Raw genomic sequence first — 10,818 nt, 5'->3', positions numbered from 1 at the left:
CTTCACAGATTTATTAAGAATGCACAAAGAATTTGGGCAACCAGTGCTTTCTCCTCAAGCCTGGCTGTCTGAGACTATCACAGGAGGAAGCCAGGGGAAGGCTGGCCGCCACCTTGTGGAACAAAGGGGAGGAAAAAGCCAGACAGAAATTTCTGGCTAAACTGTCTTCAGAAAGCCATGAGTCTCCTAGTTTAACTGGCACCCTAGGGCCCACCACGCTCACAACCACCCCATGACTCCCCAGCTGTGTTCACCAGGGGAAGAAACGGAAGCTACGGTGTATACAATTTGAGATGTATGTGTTTGTATGTTTAAGTTACTTAAACTGCACAACGCTGCCTGAACTCAGTCTAAAAAAGAATCAACACACACCACTGCAGGGTAATCCAATGAGGTTTTTTTTTTGTTTTTTTTTTTAAACAAATTTGTACAGAAAAAAAAAAAAAATCCCCGGGTCACACTCTATACCATACGCTCACCCTGCCCGGTTATGCAGAAGTGATGGGAGCTGGGACAGGCAGCGGCCATAGATGACCCGGGGTGTGGAAAAACCGCGCGTTCCCTTTATTCTCCAGTGTATCTTGTACAAAATAATTACATTTTTTTAAACATATTTACAGAGTTTGCCCAAATAGAAAATGGTTACAAATCACAACTAGGCTTGGCAAGATAAGCACCCCCCTCCTCTATCACTGACTAAGGCCAGAGGTGTGACTGCTCTGTATTTACAGATGCATTAAAAAGTCTGTCTTCTTAGAGACCCAGATGGAGTTCATAAAAAATGGTTAAACAATCATAAATTCATTTGTAAGCTATACAAGCTATTGATGCCCATCAGTCAGTTCATGTCTTGCTCCCTGAAGACTCGAAGGTAAAAGAATCCCTTCCCCAAAAGCAAGAACACATCCCTTGGCCTGTCTGCTTACAGGGGTTTGGGTTTGGGAGGAAATAGAATAGAGGCAGGAAGAAGGGAGGAAGGGAATTGGAGGGGTGGGGTGGAGGGCAGGACAACCTAGTTGAGGCAGTTTTCCTTTCATTTTTTTTGTTTGTTTTATAAACAGCTTGGAACCAGGGTAAGCCGCCTGGCTCGTAACACGCCATCTGATGGCTTTGAAAAGAACCCACATTCCCTCGTCTCAGAGACGGAAACAGCTCAACGTGACTACAGTACAGAATGAAAGGACTCTCTGGAGACGACAAATGTTTGTAATTCTGCTGTAAAGTCTTTGCCTTGAGTGCCAAGCCCAATTCCAACAGTGCAAAACAGACTCCAGAGGCGGTGTGGGGCGGGTCAGAGGCTTGAGTAGCAGCTGTCCACCCACTGAGCGAGTCCTCGCTCCACCAGCGACCGGTTTATCAATACCACCTAGGAGAGAAAGGTCCTGGAGAGTGCGGCCACAGCACCGGGCCCACCTTCTGGGCCGGCGCGGTTCCCCCTCAGCCTAGGCCCTACCCCCAGCGCCTGAATAACCGGGCCGGGCCCACCAGGGGTTCATGGACAGGCTCTGCCAGCGGGCGAGCAGGCTGTCCACGCTCTAGTACCAAGAGACAGAGGGGAAAACCCCAAGGGACAAGGTCCACTAGAGCCCCGGGACGTCCTGCTACGGGGCCGCCACAGCTCTGCGGGGATCGTCAGCTGCACCTCCAGCCGCCACCCCCTAGACGACAGCGGCATGCCCACTCCAACTGTGGCCACCCAGAGTGTCTCTGGGCGTGACGGGGAGAGGAGGCCAGAACTTACTTCATCTCCAACCACGCTCCACAGCTGAATCAGAGGAAGGCCGGTTGGGCTGTAACTTGTCACCTGAGAAAACAAAAACCCCCCATGGTATTAATAAGCTACTCCCAAGCCCCTCTCCTTCAAGACTGCTGGCCGACCCAGGGCGTGGGCCACGGGAAGGCAGGCACTGAGGGTCTGCTCCCGAGAAGCCGGGGGGCTCAGAGAGGCTGGAGGCCCCGGGCAGCGGCTCCCGAGACAGGCTCGCCAGCCTGCCTGCACCACACACCTGAGCCAGCAGCGCCGTGTTCCCCGTCATCTCGCTCATAGCCGCGTCTGCCTCGGGGGAGAAGTGGTCATCATCTGAGGAGAGGGAAAAGCAGCGTTCGACTCTCACTGAGGCCCGGCACCTGCCACACAGCTCACAAGTGTTCTCCAAGCAGACGTCACACGCTGCCACGCAGCAGGACCTCCCGGGACAGAGCCACACCCATGCCGAGTGCAGAGCCCCAGGCCTCCCTGGGTACACTCGGGGTGCCTGCTGCATGCCACCCCCGGGGGACAGAGATGCTGCCTCCAGTGAAGTATCGCTGCCACCAACACTGAACTGGGGGCTGAATACACTGCTATCTCATGGAATCAGGAACACACGTTACAGGCGAGAACATGAGAGACACGGGTCAGTGGCTGACGGTCAACCCGCTCCCACAGTGATGCAGGTGCAATTCAGACCCCGGCAGCTGGCCAGACAGTCCACTTTGCACAGCGATCCCAGGCAGGCAGGGTGCGCGGACAGCACTCCTTGTCGGATCAACACTCCCGAACAAGGACACACCAAGGGTGAGAGGCAGGGAGGACGGGGGCACAGGGCCAAGGCCCGGGAGCACCTAGGGAGGGAGCAGTCTCTGCAGGAAGCCTCTCAAAGCCAGAGGCCCGGGTGGAGGCCAGGGCAGTGGGCCTGAAAGCGGGGGTCCAGGGACCAGCACCACAGGAGAGCTTGTTAGAAACGCAAGTTCTCGGGCCTCCACCCAGACCAGTCCATTGGAAACAAAGTGGCCGCAACCTATGCTGCTTAAGCCTGGAAGGTGAGAACAAGGGTCTCACCGAGAAGACCTCCTTTCAACACCTGCTGCGCCCCGCCCAGGCCCGCGGCCCCACCTGTTACCTGACAGGGGCATCACGCTGTCCAGAAGCACCTCCGCTCCCTGGAACGGCAGGGTCACAAAGTCAGACCTGAAAGACAAGCAAGGCCCAAGCTCAACCTGGACGCCACGCTGCCTCACCCCAGGCTGACGTGCCCCTCCTGCTCAGCGCTGTGACCCCGAAACCCAGTGAAGCCACACAGAGGCGCACACGACAGGCACAGGCCACTGCTGCCGGCTCGCCTGCGCAGGCCTGGCCGTGGAGGCGCTGCTTGCATTGAGTGCCCCAAGAGAAGCCGCCTCCCTCGTGCCCAACAACACCTGGACTTCTTCCACCGGACGGGCCTCTCTGCTCTGTCTCGCTGAGGCGAGGACAGGATTCGTTTGCATCATCCTCTTTCAAACAGAGTGGGCAGCAGCAGAAGAACCCGCCCACATCCCAGGCGCCCACTCTGCAGACACCGACTGGACTCACCGGATCTGCCGCAGCACGTCCACTTTCACCCTCTTGTAGCCGCCATAGTCGACGTAGCGAATCTCGACCTCATTGGTGTCCTCGTAGGCGGCCACCACCTGGGCTCGCCACCAGGCCCCGTCCACGCCGGGGGCAGCACAGATGACCGTTACTGCGGGCAGACGAGAGTGTGTGCCCAGAGCCAGCGCAGGGCAGGGCAGCCACAGGCCCTCCCGGGCCCAGCACGGACCAAGGGCAAGGCCTGCCAGCCGTGCATCTCTGCTGCCCCCAACGCCCCCAGACCGGAAAGTACCCACCCGCACCTCTTTCTCTGAGACGTTCTCTGAGGCCAAAGGCAGACACAGATCACCTGACATAAGCCAGGTAAATTTCAGAATCCAGGGAATGGGCCAGCACCTGCCTTCTATTCTGAAGGGAATGTCCCAGAAAGAACCCAGAGCCTCCAGTGCAGCAGATCCCTGGCTAGCTGCCAGGGCCTGCTCTGGCCCACCGCAGACCAGACCGAGGGCTCCCAAGCCCAAGGCCCACTTCTTCTGGCCTTTGCTTCAGGACGGTGCTGAGAGCAGGAATGCTTGGGGCAGCCACGAGGCCAGACAGTAAGTGCCCCTGAGCGCCACCAACCCCGGCCTGGGGCAAGGGCGGGGCCTGTGACACGGCTGGCCATGCTGTGTCCTGACCCTGAAGGGCAGGCGCCAGCACGGCCCAGTCGCCTCCTGGCCTCCAGTTCTGTCTTCACTTCTGGGTTGAAGAAACATCAGAGAACCTAACAATATTCCTCTGAAAGGAAAACCTTAATATAAAATGCTCCCCAAATTTCAAGTGTTCCTTATGTCTTAAAGCCCACTGGGGGCTTCAGGTCAGGAGTCTCTGATGGGGCAGGTTAGAGACATTAGATCTCTGCTAATGAGGGCGACGAAGGTAACAGAGCTCTGGGGCAGGGGCCACCTGGGCAAGTCACTGACTCCAGAGTCTTTGTTTTCTCACCCATTGACTGGAAATGCCCCAATCCACCGTCACCAGACTCTGGGACCATCTATGAGAGCGGCGTCCGCAGCAGGTACTGTGCATGTCTGACACACACAGTGGCCACCCCGATTCCCAGACCCCATGGGCGTCCACCTCCCTCAACAGGCGAGCAGCAGAGCTGAGACCAGAACCCTCATGCCAACTCTATTCTGACCCCTTCTCTCCATCAGCCTGTGGAAACACCAGCTTGAGCTAGCCAGGAAATGGAGCCCAGCGCACCCCAGGCTGACACCAAGAACTCAGGGATGCTATTCCCAGGAAGAGCCCCAGAACAGCCTCCTGCTGGTTAAAACCACGGGCAGAACAAGAGGAGACCCCCCCAAACTTCTCCCCGAGCCTGGCCAGAGTGCAGGCGCCCCACTCCGGCCCCGAGGGCAGCGCTTACTCTCCACCGGGGTGGGCAAGGTGGGGATGCCAGGCTGAGAGTAGCAGAGATACATCTGCTGGTCCAGGCTACGCAGCGCGTGGAAGGTGGGGTGAGTGTGCTGCTGCACAAACAGGTGCCCGGCGTTGACCTGGTTGACCACGATGACCTCCACAGTGACGCCGTCCGGAAGCATGAGCTGCAGAGAGGGGAGGGGCGTGTGCACTCAGCAACCCTTCTCACGCCTGGGATAGACTCTGAGGCCCCAGGGCAAGACTCCAAATTGGCACATCTTTGGAAAAGGCAGAGCAAACCAAAGCAACATGGCTCCTAGACAACAGAGGTGCAAGGAAAGCTCTCTTATGCCGTTCTAAGTGTTTGGCTCCCCTGTGGCCCTGGCCCTGCAACACCCCACGTAACCACGAGAGGTGGCCTCAGTTCAGCTGGGCAGGGAGGCCCCCAGGCGTCCACGGTGGATGGAGCGTCTGGCCGCCCACAGGCCTGGGCACAGCTTCTGCCCAGTCCCCCTCTTCTCCAGACCCTGCAAGGCCCAGGGAAGGCAAACAGGAATGGGGTGGCCACTGAGAACAAGAGTAAGAGATGGTTAAGCCTGAGGGCCGCTCTGCCAGCTCCCTGGAACGGCAGCTGACCCCAGGAGTGCCAGCGTGACCGTCGGTCTCTCTCCAAGCTAAGGCAACACCAAGGTGCTGTGGACACAGAAGGGGATCCATGCCACCTCCCAGCCAGGCGGCCACAGAAAGAGCTTCGGGTGAGAGCTCCGCGCTGACCCCCCGGCCCTGCGGGCCAACAGTCATGGCTCCAGCCACTCAGAGCCCAAGGAGAGGAGGCCTCACCAACCGCTCAACTACTTGAAAAAGAGCGGGTTTGGGGCCAAGCCTCACAGGAAACCCCGATGATTCAGAAGTGAAGCGTGGAATGGGGGTCAGCCTACTCCCGGATACTCACAAGAAAGGAAGGGACACCCACCCCTTCCCCCAAAGCACAAGGGTACTGGGAGGGAGAAAGACACAGGATGAAAAGGCCAGCATCTTAAACGTTTTCTTGGAGTGCACACCCACCCTACGTGTGAAGTGCAGTGTTCTCAGCCTTCAGAAACCTACAGTTCTGCTCCCAGTGAGACGAGGCTCCCAGGGCTGGAGGCGCACAGCAGGATGGGGTGACAGGCCCCAGAGGCCCCACAGCCCCAGCACACAGGCCCCAGAACGCCAGCCCCTCTGCGAGGGCTCCCGGGAGTGCAGGGGGAGCGGGGCTTCTTTCCCTTTATGGCCCAGGTGCCCCTCATGAGGATGCAAGGGGAAGGGCCTCCTTCACCAGGGCCACCGCCGGACCCGACTCCACCGGAGGGGTCCCTGAACCAGGTCTCAGGGTTACCAGGACAAGGCACAGCTCAAAGGCGTCCCGAGCCAGCCTGCACATGGCCAGTCAGGAGGGAGCAGTCCTTTCCAGGCAACTGCCTAGAGAACAGACTGCCCAGGCGGCAGAGGCAGGGAAAACGGTCCTTCCAAGCAGGGACCGAGAAGCCTCTGGCTTCCTACAGCAGCCTGGCCCCCAGCCCAACCCAGAGAACTAAAAGCAGAGCTGACCACTGGCCAGAGGTGAAAGGGCAGGCCGCAGTGTGCCCCGGCCTTCCTTGCCCACGGCCTCGGGGGCTTCCACCTAGGGCCGGCCGGGAGGAAGGGGCATGCTCACCCAGGAAGTCATTGGAAGAGAAGGCAGTGCCAGCGAAGGCAGCGGGGGAGCGTAAATGTTGGTGAGGTTCAGTTCTTTGAACTTCTTGCCAATCAAGTTCAGCGCCTTGTCCACATGATGCTGAGAGCCTGAATGTGGGGCCAGACCACAGTCACAGGGCTCAGACAGAGAGCAAAACTGAACTCAGGCCCACCCCGAACCGCACCAGACTTTTCCCAGAGTTCAGGTGCACCTTTAAGGTGCCAAAATGCCAAGCCTCGCCTTAGGATGAAACACATCTAAAGCTGGAAGCCTGTCGCCCTTTCACATTTGGCCTCTATTGTTTATGACTGCACTAATGCAACAGGAGCTTAGCCGACGGGGAGGGCCGGCCTTTGTCCACCATCAGCCCAGGACCCCTGGCCAGTCCCCGAGTGCCCACCCCTTTCCCGCCAGAAGATCTGGGGGATCCCAAGTCTCCTTCCAATACCGGAAGTGATGAGGCTAACGGGAAGACTCGCCCACTCCCTTCACCTGGGGTGAGAAGCAGGGTTTTCTATTCAGAGACTTAGATTTCAAAAGGGAGCAAGTGGGACTCAAATGCTTCAAGTCACTTACGTTCCAGGTAAGAAAACTGTCATAAAACCCAGGCAGCGGCTGCCACTGACCTTCGATGTGGCAGACCTGGATGTTCTGGGTGTAAGGCAGGGTGGAGATGTAGATCTTGGCACCAGATGTCTGCTTGAGAAAGCTCACGTAGCGTCCCTGCTTGCCAATCAGCCGACCAACCAGGTGCTTCGGGAGAGAGACAGAGGTGAGAGGGTTAACAAGCAGCCACACTCGAGCATCCCCAAGACCCGCCCTCTGCTTCACACCAGCTCAGGCTCACACGTATTCTCGGCACTCACTCACCAGGCACTGTTCTGAGTGCAAAACAAACAGCATCTGTTTATCCCCATTTCACAGTTGATGGAACAAACCCAGAGAGGTTAAGTTAATTTGGCCAGGCTCACACAGCTACTGGCTTCCCTGATAGCTCAGCTGGTAAAGAATCTGCCTGCAGAGTGGGAGCCCTGGGTTCAATCCCTGGATGGGAAGATCCCCCAGAGAAGGGAAAGGCTACCCACTCCAGTATTCTGGCCTGGAGAATCCCATGGACTGTATAATCCATGGAGATACAGTCCATGGGGTCGCATAGACTCGGACTCAACTGAGCGCCTTTCCCTTGCACACAGCTACTAAGCAGCTGCACCAGGCAACAGGCAGTTTCCATTTCCTCCCCAGCAATGGGGCTCACACTCAGAGGCTGCAAAGGCAGCATTTTCTCCTCCTAGACACTGGGATGTTTCTAAGCACAAGGCTGGATTTTTGAGTCCTCTACCTCTCCAAGTCTGCTCAGGTCCAAAGAATGGCCTCAGTTCGAAAACAAAGGTCTAAAACCCCTGGGCTCCTGCTGGCAACTCCAGAGCACATGCACCCACACTCAGCCCAGTATAAGCAACCCCCGAAGCAGTCCCCAGGGGCCCCACCCGGTGGAGCTGCTAGGGACACAGTCACCCTGCACCCAGAGCTGCCGGGGTGTGCCCTCTGCAAGCCCTGAAGGAGAGGAAAGAGGGCAGCTCTGCCTTCAGGGTCACTGGGGGAAAGGCATAACCAAGGGGGCCAGCCATGTGGGTCAAAGCAGCCTGCCTGACCTCGAGGTCACACCAGGCCAAGTCTCCACCTTGGCAGGAGGCTAAGGGCCCTGGAGAATGCAGTTGGGCAATTGTTTCTGAGCCCCTAAGACAAACGTCAAGATCAAGCTAATAAGATGTAAGTTAGAAAAGCAAGAAGCTAGAAATCACTTAAGTACCCAGGAATTGGGGGACTGGTGAAGCAAACTCACATTCACTCAATGAATCATGCAGATAAAATTCCATTTTCAAAGAATAACACAGGAAAATTAAGTTGTTAAATATTTAAAAGCATTAATTAAATCAACATAATCTTAGTTTTGTTTAAAAACCACAGGGTGCAAGATGAGAAGGAAATAAAAGTCTTCCTAGTCACTCTCGGGGGTAGGATTAAGCTGATTTTTATTTTCTTCCTACACTGCTATATTCTTCAAGCTCTCTAAAATACGGATTTATGCTGTGCTCAATTATAAAATACAGTCTGCGTTGGAGAGCGCGAGGAGAGCATGCTGAGGGGACTCCTGGCCAGCCCCTGCCCTCAGCCTCACTTTGCTAGCATCTCCAAACTGATGTGAGCCCTGCACACCAAGAAGAGTCCAGAGGAGGGGAGGAGCCGGGGAGTGTGAGAACGCCGCCCCCGAGGGCAGCTGAAGGTACTCCGCGCTGCAGGAGCTCTCCAGACTTGGGCAAAGCAGAGCATTCCCACTCCTTCAGCCTCCGGCTCCCCAGGGGCTTCTCCTGGTTTAGGTGCCCCCCTTGGCCCCCTCTCCCAAGCCTGCTGACCCAGGGCCCGGGGCCACTTAGTGCTCGCAGCCCTTACCTTTGGCACCTCGATCTCCCAGATGATCAGGTCAACCTTCTTGGGATTGGAGCCTGCCTGGGCATTCTGGAAACCGTCAGGCTTCCTGAGGCCACAGCAGCTGTCCACCGAGTCCATGCTGTTCCCGTCTGAACCTGCAGGGGAGGAAGCAGCACCCACAGACACGGGCCCAGGGCAGTTAATAACGTACAACTTCCAAACTTGCACTCCCAAGAGGCCCCCGCCCCACGCCCCCTCCTCAGGCTTGGCAGGTGACTGTCAGCTCGCAGTCTAGAAGGCTCAGAACAGCCCCAATGAAAGGCGGACTGGGGGTGCAGACACACCTAATTTTAGCCTGTCACTTACAGCCCCACTTGCTGAACTGGCAGCCGCACCCAGCACAGCTGCTGGAGCAGAGACAAGTGGTGAACTGGGAAGAAACTGATGTTGGCTCAGCAAGGGGAGTCCATGGGGCGGGGGAGGGGACAGGCCAGCCGGTCCCCAAGGTCTCGGTGGCCTGTGCCTGGTGTAGGTCCTGGTGGAGCCCAACTGGTCATAGCTGGTCCACACACAACCAAGCGGCCCCTCCGATGAAGGGCCCCTGGGCACCAAGGTCCCAGGCCCAGGCACTCAGGCGGGGGCCTTCAGCCGAGCAGAACTACAGAGTCCCCACTTGCCCTTTTCCCGGTCAGGGCCGGGAAGAGTGGGCGACAGGAGGAGGGCCCCTCCCTCTGCTGAGGCCTGACTCGCGCACCGCTGAAGGCTCTCAGGGCTCCCGGTGGGTCTTCAGTTCTGAGAGGACACCCCCATTCAGGGTCTGCCAGGGGGCCCACAACCCAGGCACGGGTCAGACGGCTTCAGAAAAGTGGCTCTGGCTGAAGTATGGAAGACTCGACTGCCAGAAATAGGTCATTCCTGAGAGGCTACTAACTAGGCTGTCTTCCACATGGTTTCTCTAGGCCCTGGACATAATCCCCTACAGAGCGACCCCGGCCCTGCCTGCACAGAGGAAGCAGGCACTCCTCCGAGCTACGGCGAGGCGCCTCCCTCGACACTAGGGGCTTCACGCTGGGAAAACCACCCTTCTAGAGAGAAGTCTGCTTAGCAGACCTGGCCGATGCAGGCGTGGCTTGTACCCGGCCCCCAACTGCTGCCCGACCAAGCAGGATAGGCCTCCACCCTGATGACACTTAGAGGGGGCTCAGACCACACCGCGACTCCCACCAGCCCCCACCTGCTGTGCCCAGGCCCCACCCCTGCCCACCACCCCTCCTCTGCGGCCTAGACTCATCCCAGCAGCCGCCACTGCCAAACTGGGGTCCGCATGACGAGGCTGAGGGCCTCCTCTGTTTCCCAAAGATTTCCGTCCATTTTAAGATGCTTTAGAGTAACTTTCTAAAAGTAATTTAACGTCCCTGAAGTCGGGTGCATCTTATGGCCTCTGACTTTTCTACACTGGTGACTGGCAGCACTTTCCTATCACAGGCACACACGAAACAGCAGTGTCTCAATCAGTAACAGCACCTCACAGTGGCGACACGTGCAGCAGAGCAGCTGCTGGGAGCACTCAAGTCCCCAGCAAGGGCCCCATCCGTCCTGGGGCTGAAACGACAGGGAACGTCTCCAGGACAAGCAGGCTGGAGGCCCACGGAGGAACCCGTGGCCTCCTTCCGTGAGACGAGTGCAAACACCCCAGGGAAGCTGCAAAACCAGGGTCAGGAGCTGCTGACCTGTAAGTGAGCAGTCTGAACTGTCTACGCTGGGGTCAGCACTTGAAAAACCCACTGGACACTTCATTACCAAAGTGCCCCTTTCCCGGGGGTGGAACTGCAGCTGCACAGAAAGGAAATGGCTGAGGCTCTCTGCGAAGGAACAGGTGGCAGCGACAGGCAGGAAGGCGCGAGCCTCCCGCGAGGGTTCGAGGCTGTGGCCA

The 10,818-nt window shown here is 57.6% G+C and overlaps 1 protein-coding gene across 4 annotated transcripts in view; it reads right to left on the bottom strand.

The window, feature by feature from the left end:
• Nucleotides 1-375: 375 nt before the first annotated feature.
• AKAP1 (A-kinase anchoring protein 1) overlaps nucleotides 376-10,818 on the bottom strand; it is a 31,538-nt gene continuing 21,095 nt past the window's right edge. For all 4 annotated transcript variants that reach the window (XM_069542590.1, XM_069542591.1, XM_069542594.1 and 1 more), the window contains 9 exons: nucleotides 8,907-9,040; nucleotides 7,082-7,208; nucleotides 6,435-6,562; nucleotides 4,746-4,923; nucleotides 3,335-3,485; nucleotides 2,883-2,950; nucleotides 2,007-2,080; nucleotides 1,742-1,804; nucleotides 376-1,366 (listed from right to left, as the gene is read on the bottom strand). In XM_069542590.1, coding sequence (XP_069398691.1) covers nucleotides 1,292-1,366; nucleotides 1,742-1,804; nucleotides 2,007-2,080; nucleotides 2,883-2,950; nucleotides 3,335-3,485; nucleotides 4,746-4,923; nucleotides 6,435-6,562; nucleotides 7,082-7,208; nucleotides 8,907-9,040 — 998 coding nt within the window. In that variant the 3' untranslated portion in view covers nucleotides 376-1,291. The remainder of the gene's footprint in view (nucleotides 1,367-1,741; nucleotides 1,805-2,006; nucleotides 2,081-2,882; nucleotides 2,951-3,334; nucleotides 3,486-4,745; nucleotides 4,924-6,434; nucleotides 6,563-7,081; nucleotides 7,209-8,906; nucleotides 9,041-10,818) is intronic.

This window comes from Ovis canadensis, chromosome 11, assembly GCF_042477335.2.
Source record: "Ovis canadensis isolate MfBH-ARS-UI-01 breed Bighorn chromosome 11, ARS-UI_OviCan_v2, whole genome shotgun sequence".
NCBI lineage: Eukaryota > Metazoa > Chordata > Mammalia > Artiodactyla > Bovidae > Ovis > Ovis canadensis.
This window is presented reverse-complemented; position numbering and strand designations above follow the sequence as displayed.